At 59.3% G+C, this 27,175-nt stretch overlaps 1 protein-coding gene across 1 annotated transcript; it reads right to left on the reverse strand.

The window, feature by feature from the left end:
• Positions 1 to 959: 959 nt before the first annotated feature.
• On the reverse strand, positions 960 to 26,950 carry WIZ (WIZ zinc finger). The gene is given in 15 exon segments (XM_026490297.4): positions 960 to 2,731; positions 3,771 to 3,832; positions 3,834 to 3,967; positions 4,246 to 4,665; positions 4,869 to 5,396; positions 6,512 to 7,063; positions 7,659 to 8,057; positions 9,132 to 9,635; positions 10,536 to 10,659; positions 10,661 to 10,707; positions 14,874 to 15,197; positions 16,429 to 18,566; positions 20,208 to 20,280; positions 25,155 to 25,418; positions 26,811 to 26,950. Coding segments are annotated over 14 exon segments (5,670 nt in total). The 5' UTR covers positions 25,360 to 25,418; positions 26,811 to 26,950; the 3' UTR covers positions 960 to 2,571.
• Positions 26,951 to 27,175: the final 225 nt, after the last annotated feature.

Genomic DNA, 27,175 nt, shown 5'->3' on the forward strand with positions numbered 1-27,175 from the left:
ACAGCTGAAGAGCTTGGTCTTCAGTTGGTAACTGATAAGTAGATGAGGGTTCATTTTACTATTTTTGTATGGTTGGGATTCTCCATAAAATATCTTAATAAAACAACCCCTCCCCTAAAAATGGCTTATGCAGAACTTGCTGCCACATGGACAAGGCTAATGATGTGTTGAGAAACTCCAAATATGAAGCACATAAAACTGATTAATGTGCACACCAGCTTCGGGGCTCACTGAAGTGTCACGCTCAGAGATGCCTGCCTGTTCTCCAAATGAAAGCTGAGCCCCCAGACACTTCTTCCTTCTTGGCACACACCACAGCCATCATTTTACCTTCATTTGGGTGATTTTGTTAACATCCAATGCTCTGCCTCTGAGACGGAATGGCCTGAGAAGGGGCATGCTCAAAATTTTAGGAAAAGGTCCCTTTGAAAAGCTAAGAACTGTGTGCGACCCTTTCGAGGACCTACACAGCTATCATTGCATGTGTAGGTGGGGAGGAACTTCCCATGTTACTTTATAAGGTCTTGTGCCTTTTGAGCTTTTTACATCCAGCTTCCATCACTTTTATATTTTTATAACTAATTTATAAAAAGCTGAAAGGGGAAGTGCCTATGGGCCAGCTCTCATCCCAAGAGATGCCCTCCCTGCTTTCAAGTCTTAGACATGCCCACTCACAGCGTGGGATGGACAGAAGTGGTTGAGTCCTTCCTCCACCAGGCGAGATGTGTGCCTTGACCTCACAGGACCAGAAAAGCCAAGAGTGCAGGCCAAGACCACATGTTATCACAGCTTGTTAGCCTGTCCTTCCAGGCAGGGGCATGGTGGGGGGCCTGGGGCAATAGCGTTGGGGGTAGAGGAGGCCTCTGCTGTCTACACTCCATGAGGTTATTCCCACTTTCCAGCCTTCGCCATTGAAGTGAAAATGATGAGCTGAAAAACCACATGCAATAAACAAGAAGGAGCAGCCAACAAAATCTCTTAAAATCTCAGAAATGTTCAATAAACATTTGCAGAGCAAGAAAATAAATAACATTGCGAAGGAGCCAGCAACTCCCTTTTCCCCTCGTGTGATTCGGGTTCAGGGTGCCTGTGTCTCCAGACAAGTCACATGTCTTGAAGGCAGGCTGGCCCCAGCTCTCTGAAGGCTGCCAGCAACTGTGCGCTTCTCCCTCCCCCCGCAGGTCCCCCACACCCTCACTGGACAGCTCCTGCCCTTGGAGAGCCCTTCCAGCTTCATCACTTCATCCTGGCTCCCTTCCTAGACCAGCTGCCCAGAGTCTTGGTTCCTCTCCTCTGCTCACAGAAGCCGCTTCACCAGCAAGCCAGCTAGCCAGCCAGCCAGAGCCCCCCACCAACCATGCCAATGAGGGCCAACAGCTGGGAACTTGGGCTCATCCCCAGCTGAGTCTGGTCAGCTTGGCAGCCAACAGGAAAACCCAGGGCCTCCAGGGGCTCTGGGAGGAGGCGGCTCGATCCCAGCCCCGGCTGCCAGACGATGCCAGCCTGTCCACTCGACAGAAAAACACACGCTGGCTGCCTGCCCCGGGGTGTTTCCAGAAGAGAAATTTAATCTAATTTACATACTTCTAGGTACATCGATAACCAAAATGTGGCCACTGAAAAAAGTTAAAAGGTCAATCAGCTCCCGGTCTCTAGCTGGCCCAGGATTGCAAAATAAAAAGATCCACGTTCCTTATTCTCTACACAAAACGCGTTTTTAAAAAAGTGAAAGGTCTAGGGAGCTATACATAGAAAGCAACAGTGAAAAGAGGGAGGGGAGTGGGGTGGGGGAGGAGAGTCCCATCCCCACCCCCTCCTGGGCCCCGGAGTCCCCCAAGGCTCTGGGGGGCCTTGACATGGCAGGAGGCAGCTGTCAGCTCTGAGCTCTTCCAGGCTGGGAAGGCCCCTCTGGGGGGCGGCCAATAAGGATTTCCGTGGCATCATGGGCTCAGTGGGGGGCTCCCAGGCCCCAACAGGCCCTCAGAGGGAGCGTGCCTTCCCCTGAGCAAGCACCGTGGCATGATGTGGTCGTTTGACTCAGGAACTGGGGGGCTGGGGCAGATCCCGGGTCTTACGAGGTGCGTGCGTGCATGTGTGTATGTGCATGCCTGTGTGTCTGTGTGTGCGTGTATGTGTGTATGCATGTGTGAGAGGATATTCACAGGGGCAAGAGGGAACCAAGACAGGGGTCTTTGGGGTCTTTGCAAATGGCCACGGATGGCAAACATAGCCCTGCCTGGCTGCTAGATGCGGGGGAGCGCTGGCCTTCCTCCCCTTGACCAGATCAGCTGCCACCACAAGAGACCTGGCCTCTCCCCCTGCTGGACCAGGTGGGCATGGGCTGAAGGAAGATGCACTGTGTGTGGCCCCAGAGCCCTTGGGCTGGGGGAAGGGCCGCTAGCTGGCTCCTGGCGCCCCGGCTGTAGTGTGCCCGGCCCCCGAGGGGTACCGGTTTGAGGTTTTGGCTTGCTCCTTTGGAAACGGAAAAGAAAGAGGGAGGAGAGGGTGGAAGAGACGGAGGAGAAAGAGGAGACAGAGGTGGCACAAGAGGGAATTTGGAATGCTTTTGTGTTAGGGCGCCTCTGCCACCGCTGTCTGTGCCTGCGGGGCCCGGGGCTCCTCAGGCGGGGGGTCCGCTTTGGAGAAATTCATCTCCAGGATGTGCCGCTGTAAGTGCCGCACCCACTCCTCCTGGATAGAGAGGGGCCCCTGGAATTCCACCTCACAGAACCTGTGTGGAGGAACAGAGAAAGAGAGAGGAGTGGCCACTGCCACGAGGAGAGGCAGATGTGTAGCCCTGCCCACGTCCCTGAGCACCAGCCACACCGCCGCTACTCAGTGTGCAGAGAGCCAGCCCAGGATTTCAGGGAAGGGGACCCAGAAGCCAGATGTTTCCACATGGACAGTTGCCTGTACCCATTCCAGGATCAAGGTAGGGTCCCCTAATGACCCCCATCTCTATGCTCAGGGCAGTCTGCTGGCTCTGATGCTGGGAAAGTGCCATGGGGCTTCCCAAGTACCTCTGCCATCTGACTGAAGCATGTGATCTGAGAGGGGAGAGAGCCCAGAGAGGCAGACCCCACCCTGCCAGGCTCCAGGACAGAAGGACAGCAGCTGGGGAAAGGGGGTCAGGCACTAACTCACAGCCACCCTGCTCATGCACCCAACTCACCAACTCCCTACGCTTGAGGTCCCAAGGGAGGCCTCATTGAACAGGGGCCCAGGACCTGAGCTCAAGGCTCCAAAGACTTGGGTTCAAATCTTACTTCTGACTTGGCCTATCTGGCCCGAGGCAGGCCACCTTAAGTCTCAGAGCCAGTTTCCTGGCCTCAGATGTACGCCTGGACTTTGGTAAAAATGAACTAAGACCCGTACTTTCCTTAATCAGGCAAACACTTGTTGAGTGCTTACCATGTGTCAGACATAGTTCAAGTGCTTTATATATATTCAACTTTTTTAATCTTCACAGCATAGCTGTTCCCAACACCATTTTATAGGTGGGAATACTGAGACATGCGGCAGGAAGCCCTTGCTCAAGGTCACTATGCTGCTAAGTGTCAGAGCCAGCACTGGAACCCTCAGGGTCCCAGCTTAATGCTCTGAGGTGCCGCTGTCTGTTGAGAAGCTCTTAGCCTGCGTTCAACCACACTCTAAGGCAGTCCTTGAGGCTACATTTCCTGCCCCCACCAACCTGTCTTGTTCAGAGGCTCTGGGTGACTAATTCCCAGGTGGGTGGTCTTTCTCCCCCACCGACCCAAGGGGCTGCGTACCTGCACTTGAGAGTGTAGATGTTGCCAACGAATTTGACCAGTGATGTTTGGGGGGGCCGGGGGTACCAGGGAGGGGACCGGCCGGACCCGGGGCGGGGGTTGCCGCACCTCCTCCAGCTTCTGCTGTAGATCATTGGCCTCTTCGCCCCCTCGGACCGCAGAGGCATCTGGAGGGCGGGCTTGTCGGCGCTCAAATTCTGAGGTGGGGAAAGGTGAAGAGAGGGATAGGAGATAAGCCAGAGGGCAAGACTCCTGGGAAGGTTCCTGCCTTTAGCAAGCAAGGGGTGGAGGCTGTGGGGAACTGTAAGACAGGACAGCTGGTGACTGGATGCTGCCTAGGCCTCAGGACAAGTGGCATGGTGCCCAGATGCGAGAACAGGCGAGCAACTGGGGAAGTGACTAAGGGCAGATGCACAGTGGAGAACCCCAGTGGCAGGCACCCCCACCCTCAAAACCCCCTCCCACTAGCACTCACTGTTGATGTTCTGCCGCTGGTGCTCCTCGGCCTTGACAGCGCCTGGTGGGCTGGCTGCCAGAGGCCGCTCACCACTGTCAGCTGCCCGGCCAGCCTCAGGCCCTGGCTCACCCCCAGCACTGCGGCCCACCACAGCCAGGCCCCCGGGTGCCAGCCCTAGGGGCGGCCGCTTGTCGCTGTCACGGCCGTGGCCAGCGCTGCGGAACTTCTTGGTGAAGGGGCGGCCGCCCTGGATGTAGCTGCGGTAGGCCCCCACCTTCTGGGGCCGGTGCTTGATCCATTCGCTCAGTGTCTCAATGGGTGAGCCGTTCACACACCACTCGGTCACGCCAAATTGCCGCAGGTGCGCCCGCGCGTGGCTGGCCAGGGCCTTGCGGTTTTCGAAGTAAAGGCCACACAGCTCACAGCAGGCCTCAGTGGCTGCAGGCAGAGGGGGTGCTGCTGAGTCCCAGCCCAAAGGGAACAAAGAGTACCCAGAAGGCCCTGCCCAGGTCAGGAGTCAGTCCCGCCTCCCACTGGGGCCTTGCCATGGGCCCCTGCTGGGGGTCAGTGTGTGCGTGGCACTGCCAGGCCCTGTAGGCCCCAGCAGATGCCCTCCCAGGACCCTGCCACCCACTGCTTACAGGAGTGGGAGGTCTTCTCGTGGAGGGTCTTTGCCTTGAAGGGCAGTTCGGTCTGGATGTAGGTCTTGGCCTTGACCTCTGCTGGGAGGAGGCGGTCCTCCTGCAGGGGCCGCTTGGCTGCCACTGAGCCCAGGTAGCCAGTGGCTGAGGGCTTGGCACCAGTGATAGGTGCCAGGCTGAGCTCTCGAGGAACCTGGGCCGGCCCAGCTCCTGGTTTGCCCGGGCGGCCAGCCATTGGCGCCAGTGGCAGGGGGGCCTGCACAGGCCCAGGAGCAGCCGTGGGAGGCCCATCCTCAGCCAAGGCAGGGGCCAGGTCTCCGGCTGGCGGCTCTTTCTTGATGAGGCACGGTTTGGACTTCTTCTTGAGGATCTCCCGCAGCGTGTCAATGGGCGAGCCGTTGACAGACCACTCGGTCACACCCATCTGCCGCAGGTGGGAGCGCGCGTGGCTCGACAGGCCCTTGCGGTTCTCGAAGAACTCACCGCAGAACTCACAGCGGATGTCACGCACAGGCTCTGCCCGGGACGCTGCAGGGGGTCCAGGGTGGAGGGAGGGGAGGAGAAGGAGGCAGCTGCTGCGGCAGGAAGCCTCCAAGCCCAAGGCTAATGTTAAGTGCCTGGCTGTCCCGTCCATGCAGCCCCAGACCCGAATGACCCGCTCCCTCATCCGCTTCCAGGGGCCCTTGTGTACATTCAGCCCTTCTGCTTGTTCTGTCACCTCAAATTCTAGCTGGCTTCAAGATGATTCCCTGTGACACTGAGAAGTATTGAGGAGCAAGCAATTCCTCGATCCTGGGCTCAGACACCAGGTTGGCTGTGGCCCCTTATGTTACACTGGGCAAACCACTTCCCCTCTGAGCCTCAGTTTCCTCCTCCACAAAATGCAGATGGAAACCTCCACCTGGAGGGAGCAGCTCCAAGCATGTGGCACACAGCTGGTATGAAATGCCCCTGAGCACTGAGGCAGAGGCCTGGGCCATCCTCACCTGCTCAGCACAGACCTCAGCCAACTCAAACAGAAAGAACAGTGACAGGGACAGTACAACTACCGACTATGGTATACACACGGCTTCATTTACGCAGGCACCATGCTAAGTGCTTTATACCACTTTCGAACTATACAGAGCTCAGGCCATGCTTATCTTCTACCTCCAGAAAGACGAAACTTGCCCAAGGTCACATACTGCTGGATTGTAAGAGCTGAGCACTTAACTTGAACCTAGCTCCAAATGCCAAACACTTAGCGACCAGGAATGTCAGGAAGAGGTTGCAGCCTCCCACTTCCAATCCCTATACTCCTGACTGTGGCAGACATCACTAACTGACTCCTCCAATCTTTCTCCCTAGGAATCTGGTTGGTAGACACTACCAATCAATTGACGATGGCCCAAAAGGTAAAATCTTTTGGGCATCATTGAATGGCACAATTCTGCCTCCCCAATGTGGATGGAGAATCAAGCAGCAGCTCAGCTGGGGGGTCTGCATAGCAAGAACACACAGCTAACCCCTTGTTCTCTGGACCTCTGTATCCTCCCTTCTATTTCTACCCTGGGTGCTCTGGGTACCCATGAAGTGTGGGGGGGGGGGGCGGAGGGAGACCCCTCTACCTGTTCTTACTGCCCTGCCCCTGGGGTCACACTTACACAGGTTCAGGGGGGCCATGTCTTCCCGTGGCGCCGCCCAGGGACCCTCTGATGGGTGTGGCTCCCCATGAAGGGCCCCTGGCAGCATCTCCCGTTTGATCTCCACCCGCATTTGTTCAGGCTTCAGCTTCTTGGGCAGGGAGGGTGCAGCCAGGCCTGGGAACATCTTCCGGGCCGTGGGAGGAGGAGAGGCAGTTGGTGAGTGGCCCAGGGGGCTGCCTGGTGGCGGAGGCAACTTCTTGGCCAGGGGTGAGAGGTGAAGGTCTGCGGGGCTGCGGGCTTCCAGTGAGCTGCCAGGACCTCCACTGCCCACGACCTTGGCCAGGGCTTTCGGGCTCGGCCCTGGTGGGTTAGGGGGGCCACCAGGCCGGGACTGGGTCCGTCTCTTGAGGATCTCCCGTAGTGTGTCAATGGGTGAGCCGTTGACATACCACTCGGTCACGCCCATCTGCCGCAGGTGTGAGCGTGCGTGACTTGATAGGCCCTTGCGGTTCTCGAAGAACTCACCACAGAACTCACAGCGGATGTCTCGAGCTGGCTCTGGGCCCGAGGCTGCAGCAGGAGAAAGGAGTAATTAGCATTGTGGGCATCATTAGCATCCTTGTCTGTGGGTCTCCTGGTCGGCTGGGCATGGGCAGCAGCATGCCCACAGGCTGGGGTGGTGGTGGAGGGCAGGTGCAAGCGAGGGAACTGAGGAGTGGGGTGGGGGCCAGACACTCAGCAGGAGTGAGGGGAGACTCCAGAGAGCACATGGGCCCTTGGTCCTGGCAGAGGATGGAACCAAGACTCCACAGCTCTGCGGGTCCCGGGTCCCAACAAGGATGTGGGCAAGAGGGCAGGAAGTAGTAGCCTAAGTGCCAAATGCTATCCAGACCAGGGGCAACCATGGACACTTTCCACACCAAAAGGCAGCACCCCACCCTTGGCCTTTATTCTCAGGGAAGGTCATAGTCATGGAAGTCAAAGGCCAAGAAAGAGGGCCTAGCAGCCAACTGCCAACAAGATCTCTGGGCAGAACCAGCCCACTGCGAAGGGCCCCTGTCTACTCCCTGCCCCAGCAGGAAAGGAGTAGGGAGGGGGCTGTGACCCCCCCGGGAGGGGCTCCAGGGCCCGCAGGGAGGAGGGAGCGGCTGAAGCGAGAACCTACAGAGGTTGAGAGGAGACGGCTCCACATCAGAGGCCCAGAAAATGCCGGCGGCTGCGGCGGCCGAGAGGTCCTGCTTCCCCCAGGGGCTGGCCGTACCCGCGGCCTTCAGCTTGGCCTTCTTGGCCGGCGGTGGGGGGGGGAGCAAGGAGAGGGCCGGAGAGGTGGGAGGAGGCCGCCCCAGCTGGGCCAGGGTGCCGCGCCCGGGTGGGAGGCGGATCTGGACGCCGTCCCTCCTGATGAGCCCGTGGAGCACGTCTATGGGGGATCCCTTGGCGTCCGGGTCGCTGACGCCCAGGTGGCGCAGGTGGGCACGGGCGTGGCTGGACAGGCCCTTGCGGGTCTCAAACCAGGCACCGCACAGCTGGCAGTCCAGCTCTCTGCCCCCGTCACTATCTAAAGCTGCGGAGACAAAACACAGGGGGGGGGGGGTTCACGGCCGCCACCTTGGCCGGCCCTAGGGGACTGAGGCAGGAAGACCTGATATGATTCAAGGCTGCCCAGGCCGATCGGGGATCAAGACTTGTGCCGTACGTTTATTTTAAGAGGTTTTGGGAAACAGAATGTCCTATTCCCTGCCTAGCCCTTTCGCATCAAGGTGAACGTGGAGAGCTTAAGGATGTGGGGTGGAGAGGTGGTGGCCAAATTCTAGTGGCACAATCTGATGCTCCCAGGCACTCTTCCCCGGGACCCCAGCTGTGGGAGCTGTGTGGGTGCAAAGCAGGGGCCTCGCCCAGCTGCCAACCATCAAAAAGCCAAGGGCAGACCTGCTCAGGGCCTTGCTCCTGAAAGCACAGCAGACAATGGAAGCAGCTTCATGGGAACATGAGGTGCCAACTGGGGTGCCCCACTGGGCAGGGGGCCAGACCCTGGGCTCACCCCAGGCTAAACAAATGTGTGGGAAGGCCTGACTTCCTCAGAGAAGCCATGCTAAATCTGATCACTGCACCTGGGAGGGAGGGGGGTGGTTCTTCCCAAACCCTTCTGTGTCATGCCCACAGGCAGCCCAGGAGGTATGGCTCCACCCATGGGCACAAGTAGAGGTGCCTCTGCACAGACAGCCAGGAAGATATGAAGACAGGGCCAACTACAGGACCTCCTGCCAGGCGGATCACCTGTCTGCCTGCAGGAACCAAGATGCCCCTCTGGGGAAGCCAGGCCCACAGGAGTTCTGGTTACCTTCACTGCCCCAACTCTCAGGCTCAGAGAAGGCCAAGAGTGCCCCTAAGTGGTGAGGATGACTCTGGCAGGCTCAGCAGCCACAGCCAGGCCTCCAGAGGGAAGAACAGCAAAGTATAGTGGGAGGCAGATGATAATATGCTGCATGGCCAGCCCAACAGGAGACATGGTGCTCTGATCAATATTCTGACCCAGTGGACCCAGGACATAGGAGCTGTAGTCCCCACTGTTCCCACCCTGGGCTCTGCAGCCCTCCCGGTGCCAGGACCTCCCTCAGCTCCCAGGACCCGCACTCACTGAGGTTTAGGGGCCCTTCGTCCTCAGACTGGGGCCACTGTGCCTTTGGGGAGGCTGGCCGGGGGCTCAGGGACAGCTGGGGGCTCTTGTCCTCAGGATTCTTGGGGGTAGGGGAACCCGCCAGGGCCAGTGGTGCCTTCTTGAGGAGTGGGGAGCTGGGCGGGTGGGCCAAGCCCTTGGTTGAGAAGCCGGGAGGTGACTTGATGGCCTTGTTGACAGCAGGGGCATCCAAGGGCTTGGCCAAGGCAAGCAGGCCAGGCCGAGGGCCCCCAGCGACCACCTCCTTCGGTGAGTTGGACTTCTTAGACAGGCCTGGGGGCAGCCCGAGGGGTGTGTCGGGCAGGCCCTTCTGCTTCACGAGCTCGTAGAGGAGGTCAATGGGGGCACCGCTGCTCTCCGACTCCGCCACCCCCAGCTGCCGTAGGTGGGAGCGCGCGTGGCTGGACAGGCCCTTGCGTGTCTCAAAGCAGGCACCGCAGACCTCGCAGGTGGTCAGGCTCTGGGCTGGAGGACGAGATGGAGGCCAAGAGAGCTGGCTGTGAGGCCCCTCAAGACCTGCCCTCCCCACTTCTCCTCCTCCCAGGACCCCACACACCCAGGCTCCCTGCAAGCCTCCCTGACCCCTAAAATGACCCTAGTAAGGCAGGAATCAGCCTGTCCAGTTTGCAAATAAGGAAACTGAGTCTCAGAGAGGGAAGAGTTGTACCCAAGGGCACACAGCAGGAGGCAGAGCCCTTTTGTGGTCCAGCCAGTAGAACGCCTTCGGATATCCAACATACCAGGGTGTCCTGGCAACAGGTGTTCACATAAACACTGACCTGCCAGTCACACAGTTCCCAGAGCTGTCCTAGCCAGCCTCTGCAGCTCAACTCATGCCCCAAACACTGGGTTGGAAGGCCCAGCCACAGTCCCTGTGGTGCCCTACATCCTTTTCCGCAGAGCCCTTATCACTGCCTGTCTCCTTCTCTGCCTCCCTGCTCTCCAATTTCAATGACTCCAAGGACAAGTGCCAGGCCTGTTCTGCTCTCTCACATCCCTGGAGTCTAGCACAGTGCCTATCAACCACTCAATAATGATCTCAATATCAACGTACAGACGAGACAATATCACACAGAAGATCACATAGCTAATGAGGGCCAAAGTCAGCAAATGAATTGGGTCTGAGTGTGAACTCTTGAAAACCAGGCTGTTTCCCTGGATGCCCCTCCCCCACCCAGTGAGGGTACAGCTCAAGGCCATGCTCGCCCAGGGCAGCAGAAGCTGGACAGAAGACAACCAGATGTCTCCTTAGTGCCTTCGGGTAAAGAGAAAGCTGTTGACCTCATACTAACCCCAGGCCCAAGAGTTCCCTGTAAGTGTGACCAGCCTGGCCAGCTCCCTCACCTTCCCACTTGGGTCACTCACCCTTGAGATCTGGCAGCTCCTGCTTGCTGCCATGAGGAACCTCTGCAGCCACTTTGCTACTCAGCCGATTGGCCACCTGCTCCAAGGGCCCAGGGACAGGCAGGCTCTTCTTGGGGAGCGGGGGGGGAGCCCAAGTCCATGGCCACCATTGTGTTTTCCTCAGAACCCAGGCCTGTGAGGTTAGGAAGACAAGCTCAGCCCAGGCTGGGTGCGAGCTGTCTACCCCCATAAGGACTGACAGTGGGGGGCATGGAGCCTTCTTCCTCATCCTTGGCATCTGCTCTCACTCTGGGTGGCAACTCACCCTATGAGAACAGAGGCTCCATCCAAACTCCCAGCACCAGGATGTCAAGGCTGCACACTGACTAAGAGCACCTTCCACCCACCAGAACACACACTGGCTGGGGCAGTGACTCCCATCCTAGATCTGACAAAATATCTCTCTGGGCAGAACTTGTGCAGGGGAGGATGTCAGTCTTGGGAGCAGGTAGGTTGCAGTCAAAAGGGGAATCCAGTAAGAGAAGGCCAGAGTCAGAGGCCAGAGAAGCAATGCAGAGATGAGGAGCCAAGGACAGGAAGGAGACCCCACAGGACTTGTGGGGAACCTCCACCAGACAAGACAGCTGGGGCTGCAGAGAGAACTCGGGGCTCCGCAGTAGTCTGCTAATCACAAGCTGAGCCCTAAGTGGGGTAAGGTGAGAACTGGGAGTCTGGATCAGCCGGGATCTGAATGGAGACAGGAAAAGTGGGAATCACAGAACTTTCTAGGAAGTTTCTGAGGCATCCGTCAGGTCAAGAAGCTTCCCTGAATGAGGTGTGTATGAGAACAGGGAGTTGAAGGTATGTTTTTATAGTCTAATTTTTCAGAGAAGGGGGCCTGGGTGGCCTGGGAGCCCCAGGTTTAGCGTTCAGGGCATGGAGACAGCTCTGAGGCTGAAGAAACTGTGTGTTAGATGGGGCTTTGGAGTCGTCCACTGCTAGGGGCAGGAAGCCATGCAGGTCCTCTGCTCAGTTTGAATCCTACGGAGGCAAGGAGAAGGCAGGCAGGGGGGGCCACCGGGGCCCGGGACACCGAGGACTTTGTCAAAGTCGCCGGGTGGAGTGGGCGCGTCTGTCAGATGGTGTAGGGACCGTGTCTGAAGTGACTTGGAGTGGGTTTCCGCGCCGGAGGGATCGAGACTGTGGCGAGGGACGCTCCCAGGGCTCCAAGGGTAACAGGGAACATCTGTCAGACGGGGTGAGGGTCCCACGGAGCAGCGGCGGAGAGTGTTTTTGAAGCCCGGGACCCTACGAGCTGCGACAGGAGGCCCGGGGCCCGCGCGACGGGAGGGCCTTGGGGGGGAGGGGGAGTCCCGGAGACTGGACGGCGGGCGTCGGGGGCGGCGGCAGGGGGCGGGCGGAATGCCGACTTTGCCCTCCCCGCACCCTCCCCGGCGCGGGCTCTTACCCGGCGCGGGCGCCGGCCCGGGCCCCGGCTCCGGCTCGGCCTTGGGCCCGTCCCGCGGCGGCGGCGGTGGCGGCGGGGGCGGGGGCGGCGGCGGCGGCGCGGGGACGGCCGCGGGGCCCGGGCTCGGGGGGCTGGGCGGGGGCGCCCCAGCGGGCGCGCGCTCCCGGGCGCCCCCCGCGCGCGGCCCCGCCGCCGCCTTGCTCTCCGCTTTTGTCACTCGGCACTGGGCGGTGGAGGCGGCCATCTTGGCTCCGGCGCACGCGGGGCGGCCGCCCCAGGCGGGAGCAGCCGAGCGCCGAGCGCCGCCGCTGAGCCCGCTCCGCTCCGCCCCGCCCCTCGGGGCGCGCCCAGGGCGGCCGGCCGAGCGCCGAACGCCGTGAGCGAGCGAAACATTTGTCCCGGCCCTGCTGTCCGGGGGTTGGGGTGGGTGGGTGGGTGGGGCTGGAGCCTCAGGGAGCGGCCCGCACCCCTGCTCACCGAAGCACGCACGCCGCGCTGAGCGCGGCAGCCAACTGCAGTCCCACCCCTGGCCTGGACCGGACGGGACGCTCTTCCCCCCCCACCCCGAACACCCTTAAGGCTAAAATGGGAATCCTCCGACCACACGCATTTGCCTTAACAGCATCCAGGCTCCTGGAGCCCCGACAGGCGGAGCTAGGACCTGCCCCGGGATCCTTTTCCATTCCCTATCCTGGAATTCTCCCTTCCGTGTCGGAGATCCTGGAAGACACCAGATCCCAGCTATGAGGATCCCACATCATCCTGGTATCCAAATGTCCCCCTGCCCCCGCCGGCGCTGTCCCGCAATCCTATGGAACTTCCCACACGACCGCCGCCGGCACCCCATTTCAGGCACCACCTGCTTCTCCCCAACACCAAACAGATTGCCCCCCGCTGTTCCTTGACAGCTGAATGGGGCCAGAATCTGACCGTTGCCCCACCCCCTACGGCCCACTTAGTGCTGTGGGAGATGCTTCTAAGAACAACGGTGCAGGGCGGTGCCCAGACCTAGCCTTAATCTTGGACATCCTTCCTCAAGGCAAGGCTTCCAGGATCTTCCAAACCACTCATTAACAGCCTTCCGGCCCACCAAGTGTTAACCGAAAGCCTGATCAAAGCCCGCCCCCCCGCCCCCCCCGCACCCGTGGACAAGGCCAGGGCAGTATCAGACTGAATGCTGACACCCCAATGTCTTGCCCGTCTCTGTCAGCACTGACTAAGGGCTGCCGCATTGGTCTTCTAGTGGAAACAGGTTGACCAGAGCTGAACCTGACTGCTGGACACAGGCTGCCATCCCTGGGGGGCCTGACCCAGTGCCAAGTAAGGAGTTTGAGCCTGACAATCAGGCCTCTACACTCTAGACAAAAAAAGAAGAGGGCACGGCTGTAGCTTACAAACTACCTCCTGTACCCCCCAGCGGTCCTCAGAGCCAGCTCCACTTCGCAGCCACGACTGAGATACCACAAAGCTAGCCAGGTATGTGAGCTGAATGCCCAGGCAGCAGCCTTCAGCAGAGGCAAGAAACCTGAGGTCATGTCCCTACTCTACCTCTTTCCAAACTGTGACTTCAGTCAGCCACTATGTCCTTTCTGTGACTCGGTCTCCTTGTCCAAGGAGGACAGGGGGCTTTAATAGCACCACTCTCCACTTTGCAGACCCTCAGGTGCCTTTCACTGATAAGGGGGCTTGCATATGGGTCCAGCGGAGTTCAGAGTACAGATCTAGGTAGGACCCTGGAAGCTCCAGGCAGGAGAAACAGAAGGAAACCCCAGCCCAAGCTGCTCCTGGACAGTTCCCCCTGTTCAGGAACTTCTCCATTCCCCAGAGCCCACCTACTCCTCACTGCCGAGTTCTCTGCTTTGAGATTCAGTAAAGGCTCCTACAAAGTCTGGATTTTCAAGGCTGGGTACTTCACCTTTCCACTCCCTCAGTGGTGCCCAGCCCTAGGCTCCTTAACCAAAATATTACTTCTGGATTTCCCAAGCTGTCCTCCATGGAGAGACCACCAAACATGGCGTTCAGAAGTCTAGCTCTGCTGCTTTGTGGCTATGTGGGAAAGCAGATGACCTACAGTTTCCTTATCCACAAAACAGGAACGCAACAATCCTTAGCCCCACAGAATGGTTTAGAGGCATAAATGAGATGAAACCTTAGTATACAACAAGCACTCAGTTATGGGAGGGGCTATCAATGCTGCTGGACAAAGTAGGCCCCAATAAAAATCCAGAATGTAGACTCTAGCTCTGCAACGTCTGACAGAATTACAACTAACCTTGCGTTACCCACATTTCAAGTGGTCCATAGCCCTATGTGGCCGTTAGTGACCTACAGAACATGTATTTAAAGTACCTTTCCATTTTAGAAAGTTCTATCAGACAGCGCTGCTCTAGACCAAAGACACTTTTAAGAGCAAAGATGCTGGAGCCTGACCTGAGTGGGGTTTCAAAGCCCAGCTCCACCCCTTCTGGCTGTGTGTCCTTGGGCAAGTTAAGTAATTTCATTGTGCCTCAGTTTCCTCATCTGTAAAATGGGGATAATAATAACACCTGCCCTATAGCACTGTTGTGAGGATGTAAATAAGTTTGTGTTGGTAAAGTGCTTAGAACATATTTGGCTACTAGTAAGAGCTGAGTAAGCGTGTGTTAAAATCACTATCAGGCAGGGCAGGGGTGAACTGGATCCAGAAGTAGCCCTGACCCAGCCCCTGAGTAAAACAGAAATAACCTCTAAGTGGCAGGGCAGTTGTAATGACAGTTGTCAGCATACTTTGTAAAGTGACTTGAAACACTACCAGGAAAGCGGAGTGGCTACCCCCTCCACCTTCCCCACATCTCTGATGGGGCCCTGAGAAGGGTCAGGGCCCCTACCCAATCCGCACTCTCTCTCCTTACCGTCTCCGTAGGCTGGCCCAGGGTCCTCAGCCCAGGTGGGTGGAAAGGGCACTGCGAGAGGTAAGCGGGGCCGACGAGAGGTCAGGAAGCTGCTAGGCGACCCACCAGGTTCGCAGCCCAGGGGGCTGGGGGGCCGCTCAGCAGCCGAGGTGGCCAGCAGCTCTTGCAGGATGTTGATGGGTGACACGGTGAGCTCCCAGTTAGTGATGCCAAAGTCTCGTAGGTGGGCCCGGGCATGGCTGGAGAGGCCGGCCCGGGTGTCGAAGCCAGCCCCACAGAAGTCACAGCGCATCAGGCTGAAGGTGCCTGGATCAAAGTTAGCCACTGTGGAGGGAGAAAGGACATGGACTGCCTGGAGGGGTGACTCTCTGGCCCCAGCCCTCCCTGTTCCCGGGGCTGCTCCCCCTCCACAGATCACACAGCCAGTGCCATCCGTGACCCTGGACACCTCCCTTTCCCTTTGCCATTCACCCTCCTGCCTGCATCAGCTCCCATGTGCTCACACATCCTCCCATCCTCCCACTCCAGGAAGCCTTCTCTGCCTAACCTTCCAGGTTTCCCCTCACATAGCTCTCAGCACCAGGGCCTCCACCCTCAGAAACCCTTCTCCAGTGGTGGATTTGCAATCCTTCGGCTGAGTGTTCAATTACTATCCTTCTCGTGTGTAGAGCACATGCCTATTTTTGCTCACTATCATTCCAGTGCTGTCAATTAAATCTTTGTTGAATGAAGACATGGCCAAATGGATAGGATGCTCTTCTCTGGGAGCCTGCTTGGATGCCCCCAGGTGGAGTCAGGGACCTCCTCTGGGCTTCCCCAGCCCCCAGCTTCCCCCATCACAGCCCCAATGGTCACCACCATTGTAAGTGCCTGGTTTTCTGGCTGTCTGCCCCCTGACCCTTATCCCCAGTGCACGCACACATGTGCACACACACACACACACACACACACTCTCTCTCTCTCTCTCTCTCTCTCTCTCACTCACTCTTTCTCAAACACCACACCAGCACCTCCCCCAAGTGGGATCCATGTCTGCCAGCGTCAGAACCACCCAGGGCACTCGTGTTGGAGACAGACCTCCAGAATCAGAACCCTGGTGCCTGGGAATCTGCATACCTCACAGGCTGCCCCGGGGGTTCTGAAGCCGGCCAGGGTCCCACACTCCTATTACTGGGCCGTGAATTCCAGGAGAGCAGGGACTGCGGTTTTGTTCTCTGCTGTGTCCCCAAGTGCCCAGAACAGAGGGGACCTCTCTCAATAAATATTTGTCCAATGAAGACATCAGTGACATTCCCTGCCTGGGGCTGCCTCCTCTGCCCATACTCCTTCCTCCAGCTGCTGGAAGGGCCAGGGCACTGGGGCGTCCCCACACCTGCACCGATGCGGTGGCCTTTGCCGCGGCTCCCAGTCTTCCAGAAGGGGAGGCCCTGACTTCCCCCTGCTTGGTGCTATGGGAGGATTTAGAGTGAGGGTTGCTCGGTTCAGAACTCGGCTGCCCAGCTGTGCGTCTCTTGGGCCTCGGAGGGAGGTGGGTGCTGGAGCGAAGCCGCCCTACCTTTTTTCTTCTTCTTCTGGAAGGAGAACCTGCGCTCAATGGCCTTCACCTCCTCAGCAGAGATGAAGTGCCGCACATTGTAGCTGACGCCCACACGGTTCAGGTGGCCCCGGACATGGTTGGCCAGGCCGATGCCGTTGTGGAAGCGATCAGGGCAGTAGGGGCACTTGCGCTCCTCGTGCTTCAGTGCCACCGCCGGGTCCCCATCCAGGAGCACGTCCAGCCCCAGTGGGCCGCCCAGCGGCGCATCCAGGAGCAAGAAGTCCAGAGGGTGGGCGCCCCCCAGCCCCAGCTCCTCAGGCTGCAGCCTCAGGGGCACCCTGGTTGCCGCAGCCATGACCTGTGGCCCCAGCTTTGCCACCAGCACAAGCGGCACCATCCCTTGGAGCTGCTGCTGCTGTGCCCGCGAGGCCTCGGCTGCCCTCAGAGCTTTTCGGAAAGTCCGCTTTAGGTCCAAGGCCAGCTGTGGGATGAGGCCAGGGGTAGCTAGGGGTGGAAAAATCCCATTTTCGGGGGAAAAGTCCATTTCTGAGGCCAGCGGTATGTCTTCCTCCTCCTCTTCGCTCCAAGGGTGTCTCCGGTCCCCCAGCTGGGCTGGGAGCCCCTGTGGGTGGACCACGCTCTTGTTTCTACTAGGCTGTAAGGAGTAGGGGGCGGATGCTAGAGGTGAGGGCAAGGCTGGCCTTCCTGGGGGCCTCTGGTCTGAGCCGTGCAGAAGTGGCTTTGACAGTGGGAAATCCCTCATGCCCAGCTGCTGGCAGCCTGGGCCAAAGGCCAGGCTGGGGTCATATCCAGCAGGGTTCTCCTGCCACGTGGGGGCCAAGAGCGGCTCAGCTTTGCCAAAGTAGTCCTCAGCAGCATCAGGGAAGCGGGCATATGCATCCTGGCTGGTGCCCGGCTGGCTGGCAGGGTCCTCCTCAAAAGCCTCGGCATCCTCCTCCCAGTGGGGTTGGGCATGTGCAAGCCTCATGTGCTCCCTGAGCAGGCTCTCACTGGGCGCGGGGAAGCCACAGAAAACGCAGCAACTGAGCCCTGCGGAGGCTCGGTAGGGTCGATAGGTGAGGGTGGTGGCATCAGGGCCTGGGCTGCCAGCCCCGCTGCCGCCCCCAAAGGGCTCCCTGGCAGGCTGGCCTGGAAGCTCACGCACGTGCAGTTTGGCATGCTGCACAAAGGCCTTGGAGGAATTGGTGCCAAAGACGCACTTGGGGCACTGCAGCCGTGCCTCCCGGCCCTCATCACCTGGGACCTGCTTCAGTTTCTGGATCTCTTCAATGATTTTCTCCCGGGAGGCCTGGTGCAACTGCCGGTGCTGCTCCAGGGCGCCGGGGTCGGCGAAGGCCCAGCCGCACTCCCCACAGGCCAGCGGGGCCAAGTCGGCAGGCGGCTCCTGGCCCGGGGCTCGGCGGTGCTGGCTCATGTGCTCCAGAAGGTGCTCCTTCTGCTTGAAGTAGATGCTGCACTCGATGCATGGGAACACGGCTGGCTCCTCGTCCTCATCCTCATCCGGGCTGGCCACCCCCTTGGCCACCTCCTCCAGCAGCTCGCATAGGTAGGGCCCCGTCCGGATCGGGGGCAACAACGGCTGTAGCCGCTCCACGGATGCCTCTGAGTTCACCGTCCAGGTCTGCGTGGCCACCTCCGAGGCCGACCTGGGCAGGCCCCACTCGGACGGCTGAGCCAGCCCTTCGAGGTCTGCCAGGTGCTCTCTGCTGTCCACCACTGTCACATCCAGCGTCTTAGTGGTATCTTCTACTGGCACAAGCACTGTCCTGAAGGAGGTGAGGGGCAGGGGCTGGGGCGGCAGGTCCATGTGCAGCCCTGCTTCCTGGGGTGGGGCCTGCTCCTCTGCATCTCGGAGCCAGTCGAACCTGGGGTGGCCCCGGGGGGCCTTCTCCAAGAGCTTCGCTTCACCCTGATGGTGCAAGAACCTTCTAGATCCCTCAAGCTCAATGTGGGGCTTCACGGTTCTCACAATGACCGAGTCCTCGAACCTCCGCTCAGATGGGATGCCCTCCCTGGGTTCCTGGACCAGGGAGTGCTCCCAGGTCCCCTGGCCATCAGGGGGGCCGGGGAAGTGGCCCAGGAGGTGGGGTGGTGGGGAGCCCGGCTGGAAGTCCAGGCTGCCTCCATCCCAGCAACTGCAAGGAAGTGCCAATGGGGACAGGTTAGCCATGGGCCTCAGTTTCCCTTCCTTGGGTGGGGGAGGGGGTCCTCGTAGGCAGTCCAAGACAAGCCCCATAGACCCCGCCTGAGGGCAACCTCAGGGGGGCCGGGAGTGTGGAGGTGAGGGCGGGGAGGTAGGGGGAGTGGATGTGGCCCTTCCAGAGCCGTTGGACCAAAAACCACATTCAGCTCCCAGGACGCACCTGTTCATGTAGCCCAGCCCTGTTGTATTGTGGGAGAGTGTGCGGGGTCCATCAGGGGTTACACCAGTGTCACAAGGCATGTCCTCAAGTCTGGTGGCACAGTCAACTCTCATCTGTCCCCCAGGAGGGCCCAACGCTCTGATCTGTACCCCAGCTGCATAAGACCAAGAGGTTTTCCCCAAACTGGGGTGATTTAGTTCATTTAGTCTCACTTTCCAGCAAATTTTGTGCAACCCTGTGGCGTAAACAATTCAGGGGAATGCCCTTTCCCCTGCAGCTCCCCTCATGGAAGGGCAGAGTCAGGAGTGGTTGAAGGACCCTGCTCAGCCTCTGGCCCAAGGACCCTGACCTCCTTTGGGGGAAGGGGGAGGCGAAGCAACCTCACTGAGCCTCAGTTTTCCAATCCTAAAAATGGGAACAAGTCCCCCAAACCAGGAGCCTCTGTGTCTTTATGCAACATCTAAGGAGCTTTCTCATATCCACAGTCAAAGAAGAGTTCACGTGAGGTATGTGCTCGTTTAAATGGTCACAACTACAACACTTCAAATGGGGACCTTGACCCCGACCCCGGGAAGTGTAGGGAGAAGAGGACACAACTCCGTGCTGGGGAAATTCTTCATTTCACCAGATGCCTGGTTCCTGGTAAGCCCACAACCAACGTGGGTTCTTATCATGCCTGTTCCTGATAAATCTCCCTTCATTTTCAGGACCCTGCCTGTAAGAGGGGCTATCGATCATGCCTACCCAACAGGTGCAGAAATGGGTTCTACCGAGAGGCAGAGCGGAAATCACGGGGTCACCTCTCTCAGCCCCACTGGTGACGTGTGATACCAACAGGACCACCCCCCCTCCAGGGCCATGGCAAAGATTCAGTGGGGCAAACCTTTGCCAAGAGGCTAGTCCACAGCAAGTGCTCAACAAATGGGAACTATCATTAGCCCATCGCAACACTTATTACATATGAGCACCCACCAAGACTTAAAGGGTCGCTACTGTCACCGTTGCTGTCAGTTCTGACTCCTGTCCAACCTCCCTGGGGTCCTCAAGGCCAGTTTGTGAGATGTATCTTAGGGACTCTATTTTACAGATGGGGAAACTGAGGCTTAGAGAGGCCTGACATCATTCTAAGGGTCACCTGGCAGAGACAGGACTCCAAGGGTCTAACCTTCAGGCTCCTGTTCCTCTGGCCCTGCTCCTGGCAGGGATAATGAGAGTTGACTGTCTGTGTTCATCCCAGTCTTCCCCACCCCCTGCACATGCCCAGGCGCTTGCCTGCTGGGAGCCACCTCCTCCTGCCTGGCCTCCTGTTTCCCTCCTTTCCCCTTCTCACTCCCCGGGGGGCTTCCTTCGGGCCTAGGCACATCCTGCTTGCCCCCCTGCCCTCCCTGAGGTCAGGGCCAGCATGGCACTCACCAGCTGCTGATCCGATGGGTGGCGGAGGTGGCACGGGGGAGGGCTTCGCTGAGGCCGGGATGGGGCTGCCCGTCTGCAACAGAGAGGGGAGACCCTGAGGGGCTGGGGTCCTCCTGGCCAGGGTCCTTCACAACACCCCAGCTCAGGGAGCCCTGCCGGGCACCTCGGAAGGGCCCAGCCGGCTCCCCACCCCTCTCTGAGAGGCCTTTGGCCTCTGCACTCCTGAGCCTTGAAAGGGGTCTCTTTGGAGGAGTCTCCTGGGGGGGGACCCCTGGGGCTTCCTGCCTTCAACCCTCCTCTCTTTGCCCCCACCCAGCAGCCAAGGTGATTTTTAAAAATCACACCCTGGTAAAAACTCACCTGACTTCTCATCGTACTTCTGATAAAAGCCAGGTTCCCAACCACTAGCTACAAAGCCCGGCGAGGTGGGACGTCTGCTGATCTTTCCAGCCTCACTCCCTCTCCTGGCCCCTCACTCGCTCTGTCCTGACTCCTCTTGATGCCTCAAGCCCACCCAACTCTTTCTGGCCCCGGGGCCTCTGCATTGGCTATTCCTTCCATCTGGAGAGTCCTTCCCTGGTGGCTGACCAAAGGGAGCCCCTATGACTTTCTTTCTTGTCACCTGTTCCATTTCTTCACACTCTCCGAAATCGCCTGGTTTCTCTTGTGGATGCCTGCCTGCCTGCGTCCCAGCTAGCACATAAGCACCCCCTGAGGGTGGGGACTTTTTCAGCCTCATTCACTGTAGCATCCTAGTGCATGGCACACAGCAGGTGCTCAACCAATGCTTGCCAGATGATGAGCGAGGAACTCTAAGTCTGAGCTGCAGAGGGCCTGTCCTTGCTTCTCAGGCCCCCTTCCAGGCCTAAGTCCTAGAATCAAATCCCCTCCTGGGACCCCTCACACAGATAGAGCCAACTCTCCATTATCCGCCTGTGGAGCCAATGCCTGGAGCGACCACAGGAATCCTGGCCTGTGCCTCCTCTGCCCGCCACACTCGCCTGACATGGGTGAACGTGCCAGTTGGGGTGCAGGCCAACTGCCTGGGCCAAGGTTAACACACGGGGGGAATTGCGCCCCGTCCAGAGCCTGACAGATGCAATTGTTGGATTAGCTTCAATTGGAGGATGGTCCAGAAAGAGGGCGAGGGCCAGGGCTAGTTCTTTTTCCGATCCCCCACGGTTCAATTTGCCCAGGAAATTGAGAGCTGACTGTCAGGAGCCAGAAGCATTAAAAGTGCCATCAGGGGTGGCGTGGGGGGAGGTGTCAGAAAGTCATGGTCACTGGCTGAGGGTCTTTCTACAGAGCGAAGGTCTGTGACCGTCACATGGCCTCTGGAAGGTGAGGGTGGCGATGCACTGTCTAGAGTTATTTCTCAGCCTCACCACTACCGCACGGAGGGTTGGATGATTTTCCGTGTGCTGTGGGATGCCACATGGCATCTGCAGCCCCTCCCCACTAGATGCTGGTAGCCCCTGGGGCCCTAGCCCTGCAGTCATGACAACCAAAAGTGTCTATATAGACGTGGCCAAAGCGTCCCTTGCAGGCCCCCGTCTGAGGCCCCCTGGAGTAGACTGATGGGGATTAGGGCCAGGCCAGGGGTACACTTGAATGCAAGGGCGAGTGTCAGGGTGGGTGGATGTGGGAGAAGGTGTGAGGGTTGGGAAAGCAAGGCCTGGACCAGCTAAGGGCGGGGGGGGGGGAGGGCAAGTCATTCAGTGGCAGCAAGCCCCTGCACAGCCTAAAGGTGCAGTCTGAGGGTGTGGGCGTCCTGCTTCTGAGATTCTGGGACCCCAGTTGCCGAGATTCTGGGCGTCCCAGATTCGTTGATTCTGCGATTGGCGTTGTCTAAGGATTCCATGAGCCAGGGGGCTGTGTTGGCCTCTTTGAGCAGCTCCAGCGAGGCTCCTATTTTTAGTGGCAGCATTTTGGAGGAAGCAGGCCAAGCAGGGCCCCGTGTCCAAGACACCTGGGGGCTGGGGGGCTTGCCCAGCGGCCTCCGTGGCTGGCGGGGATCCAGAAGTCCCTGCAGGTCAGACGAGGTGCCTGGATGCAGCCCTTGGCCGTGGCCATGCCAAAGGGCCCTCATAGACTCCTGCTATCTGTGGGCCCCCGAGAGGATTTGAAAATGAGAGAGGGAAAATGAGAAGGGTATCCACAAGCAGCTTGAACCCCAAGCCAGGCAGCTTGGCAGTGTGGCCAAGAATCTAGACTTTGGAGGCAGACAGATCCAAGTTCAAGGCCCAGCAGTGACCGAAGGGCACGTCTTTCCCACCTGTTTCCTCCTCTGTATAAAGGAACAGCTACCGCGCATCTTGCAGGGCCAGCGACGGAGGCCAAGAAGATCACACAGTACATGCTCCATCCAGAGATGCGTCGGTGGGGGGAAGGAAGGGCTGTGAGAGTGCCTGGGATGGGGGTTGGGGCTGGCCCGGAGGCATCCCAGGTTGGAAGCTGGAGGCTGGACTGAGAGCCTCAGGTCTGCTCACTCCATGTTCTGATTTCCTCCCCAGCCTGAGGCCCCACGCAAGGGCGGAAATAGCATGTCGTTCGTCCCCTGACCCCTGGTCCCAATGCCAGGCACGCACCAGACTTCATCAATCCATGTGGACCGTCTCAGCCCCCAACGCCTTGGCTGCACCCAGGAGGCCAGAGAGAGGCCAAGCATCAGGCGGGGGCTGTATGGAGGCTGTGGGGGCTCCAAGCCAATAGCCATAGTGGAGGACAGAGAAGGCCGTGGAAGCGTCCATGTCCAGACAGAGAACTTGGGAAGAAGCCGCTCTAGGGGTACCCTTGGGGGTCTCCGAGGGCAGGGTCGGGGTAAGGGAGGGCCCAGACTTTGGGGTGGAACAGCAGCCCCAGAGGCTGTTCCTATTTATAGGCATCACAAGACTCCTAGGGCAGGTGCCCGAGCCAGGAAGGGGGGTCGAGCAGGCCAAGAGGGGGGCGCTGTGTCCCAAGCCTAGGCCCTCCTCTAATCTCCAGGCTGTGACCCCACCCAGGTCAAGCCATCCCTGTCCCATGCCCCCATTTGCTCGAGGACATCATTAAGGGTAGGCCTGGCCCCCTTTGGCCGCCACGTTCCCCTCCTCCCCAGGCACATGCACTGGAGCCTGGTTGATTCCCTAGAGCGAGTGAGGACGCACCTACCTACCTACCTACCTACTTACCTTCACCCTCTCTTGCCAGACCTGGGCTTCTGCCCGGCAGAGAAGAAATGACCAATTCCTCAGAATTAGACCCAGAGAGGACTCTGGGACCCCAGACCCTGCTTCCCTGGGGTCCTCACAAAATCAAAGTCTCAGGCCTGCCCTGGCCAGCTGCATGGCCTGGAACATGGTCCTGCCAATCTCTGGGCCCTGGTTACTCATGGTTTGGAGGAGGGGGTTGCTAAGTTTCCCTGAGCTGATACTCTCACCCTGTCATTCTCCTGTGTAACACCTTTGAGTACTACCCATCACCTCTGTGCCATTGCTTAGGTAGAGCCTGATGCCAAGACTCCCCCTGCCCTCTTTGTCTAACTCATTGTTCCTCATCCAGGACTCCAGATGGCCCCCAGGCTGGGCCCGGCTGGGCTTCACCCACTGCAGCCCCAGCGACTATGTCCTAACACCTGGTGGCTGGTTTGTCTCCCCAGCACCAGATGGCAGGGTCCATGAAGGTGAGGATGGAGTGTGTGTGTGGCCCCAAGAAGGTGCTCTGAAAATATCTAAACATGATGCGTGTTGCTAAGGGTGAGCTGGGGCAGGTCAAGGATGCCTTGACCCAGGGTGGTGGTTAAAGACGAGGGCTGTCAAGCCAGGTTAGAGCCAGCTGTGGGACCATGGGCAACTTACTTAACCCCTCAAGGCTTCAATTTTCCCATCTCTAGCACGGGATGATTATACTGAAGCTACCCCACAGGGATCTTTTAAGAATGACATGAGATGATCACATAGAGGGCTTGGCACGTAGGAAACTCCTGATGAGGTACATAGAAGTTCCTGGAAACCACGGCCTGTAGGGCAGGCCAAGCAGATGAAGGGGGACATCTGGCGCATCAGCCTGCACTGCCCCCACCACTCTGCTGCTCCTGCCTGGTCCTTGAACACACCAGGCTCCTCCTCACCACAGGACCTTTGCTGTTCCCACCACCTGGCTTGTCTTTCCCACCATTCATTGAATGCTCCACTCAAATTCCACCCACTCAGGGAGGTTTCCCAGGTCCTCCGGGCATGATTCTGGCACTCTGTTTAACACCTTCGAGACACCTGTCCCTACCTGCCCTTGTTGTCTGTCTCTCCTACTACAATGTCAGGCCTCTGTGGGAAGGAAGTTCTGACTCTTTTGTTTATGGCTGTATCCCCAGCACCTAGAACACAGCCTGACACATGGTGGTTGCTGAGTATTTAATGAATGAATAACAAATCTTCAGGTGGGGACAGTGTGAGATCTCCTTTTACTGAGTAAACCGAGGCACAAAGGGGTAGCTGGTGTCCCTGACTAACCAGTCTCTCCCCGGCCACTAGAGGGCACAAGCTGTTTTGGCCCATGGCTCAGGAGCAGGACTCCCCAAGACGCTGCAGCAAGAGGGAGCTGGGATAGGTTGATGGGAATGGGGTATGCCTGGGGAATAAGTGGGCTCTCAGGGCCAGATGCTTGGGGTGCTAAGCTGGGCACCTGGACCCAATTAATGTGCCCAGAGGAGGGAACTAGGCAGACCCGAGTTCAAGTCCCAGTTCCTAGCCACCCACTTGGGGGGGGGCATTCATCAGGTCACTGGTTCCCAGGGCCTCTGTTTTCACAACCATAGAATGGGAAAATAAGCTGAGTAAAAGGAGAAGGCTCCGGACTCAAGCAGAATCAGAATCCCATCTCAACCCCTGCTGGGCTGGGTGACCTAGCCCTCTCTGAACCTCAGGGACCAGGTTGGATGCTCCCCCAGGACCACAGGGCCCATCCTCTTACCAGAAATGCCACCTCTGCCATCCAGAATGTCTCGGGGTCCCTCCTTGGTGACAGGCAGGTAATGGGTGGACCGGAAAAGGCCACCTTCACCTTCAGCAGCCTCGGCCCCACCTTCAATGTCTTCCCTCGGTGCTGGGCCAGGCAGTCTCTCAGGGCCACGAGGACGATCTGGGGCGGCCAGGCCGCCTGCCAGGGGCCCATCCATGGATGCTTTCTGCCTGGCTCCACTCAGTTGCTGGGCTGGCTCAGCAAGGCATTGTAGGTCTGGGGGCAGAGAGACAGGTGCTTAGGGGAGGTGGAAAAGGGATGCTTCCTCAGTTTCTCTTTCCTTGAAGCCCCAGTCCTCACCCTTGCTGCTCAGTGCCTCAGTTTACCTCCCAGCCCAGGAGAGCTAAGTAAACGGTGCTGAGGCCCTATCCATATGCATCATATCCCAGATGGCCTTTATCCTCAGTATGTCCCAGTCTGCCCACTCATAACTCCTCTTTACACGGCTCCTGTACTGTACTGCCTCAGTTTACCCCATTTTTACACATGCAAACTCATGCACCTTGTTTTCTTCCAGCATTAATCCTATCACTTCTCCCAGGTGCCTCCCTTCATTCACACACTGCTGCACTTTTCCCAATTGTGCCCTCGCTTCCATGCACATGCATCTCCTATGCCCATGCCTCAGCACGAATCCCAGCCACTTCTGCACCCTGATCCTATACACTATCCCAAGTGCCCCCATCATCACCTCTGCACTTTTCCCACACTCCAACTCCCATCTCCTCAGGACCTCAGGGTTCTCATTAACCCTTTCACCCTCACAGCCTCAAGTGACCCCAGCATTAACCCCTTCCCTTCTCCCCAACATCACCCCTCATGCATACCCAGCCTGGGCTCTTCCATCCCACCCTCCCAAGATTTCTCTAGTCTGCGGCCAAAAACGATGGATGGGGCTCCTGGTCCAGAAATGAGGACCCTGGGGAGGCCGTGTGTGTGTGTAGGGGGGTGGGTGCTGTCCTCTCCACCTATAAATACCTTCAAGGTAACGCGGAAAGTGAAGGGCAGGAATGAGGCGCCCTCCCCAGGGAGATGGTGGGGAGACCGGGCCCAGGCAACCGGGGCGGGGCCCGGGCTCCAGGCCTGGCTGCAGGCGCTGCCCTCGGGGGCCTGGGGGCTCCCAGGGGGCCAGTCCTTGGCCTGGCAGTCGTGGCGGGGGTCCCTGCCCAGGCCCAGAGGAAGCACCTGCGGGTGCCCACCCGGTGGGCACTGCCCGCAGGGAACAGGCGGGACCGCAACTTCGGAGCACTTTGGCAGCGTGGGAAGGGGCCTCCCGCCTGGACGCCCCCCGGGGGTCGCAGGGGAGGGGGCGGCGCCGCGCCAGCGCACCCCTCGTTGGGCCAGGGTCCGGGAGACGCTCCCTCCGCCCGTGCACTTCGGGGCAGGAGACCCCGTGGGACGCGCGGAGGTGGGGGGACACCTGCCCCAAGACCCCCGCTCCTCCCCGCCACCGGAACGGCCCCGCCCCCGACCAGGCCCCGCCCCTGCAGGCCCCGCCCCCGCCCCCCGCCCCGGGGGGTCCCGCCTGGCCCGGCCCGGCCCCGGCCTCCCCCTCCCCGTGCCGGCTCCGCCCCGCCCGCGGGCTCCCCAGGCCGGGCCGGGCCTCACCGGGGAGGCGGTGCCGCCGGCCAGGCGCCGGGGTTCGAAGCTCCCCTCCTCGGTGCGGCCGTCGCTGCCGCTACCGCCGTTGCCGCTCCCGGTGCCGGTGCCGCGGCCTCCGCAGCCGCCGCCGCCTCCACCGCTCGGGGGACATTGTCCCTTTAAATCGCTCCCCCCGCCGCCCCGCCCCCCCGGCGCGCCGCCGTGACCTCAGCGCGACAGCCCCGCCGCGCCGCCATGATGGGGAGGTCCAGGCCCCCCCTACCCTCCCCCCCCCCCCCCGCGCTGCCCGGGGCGGGGGGGGGCTGTCAGCGGGCGCGCCGCCATGTTGGGAGTGGCCAGGCGGGTCACCCTTAAAGGGGCCGCGCGGCCTG

Source organism: Ursus arctos, unplaced genomic scaffold (genome assembly GCF_023065955.2).
Source record: "Ursus arctos isolate Adak ecotype North America unplaced genomic scaffold, UrsArc2.0 scaffold_14, whole genome shotgun sequence".
Taxonomy (NCBI): domain Eukaryota; kingdom Metazoa; phylum Chordata; class Mammalia; order Carnivora; family Ursidae; genus Ursus; species Ursus arctos.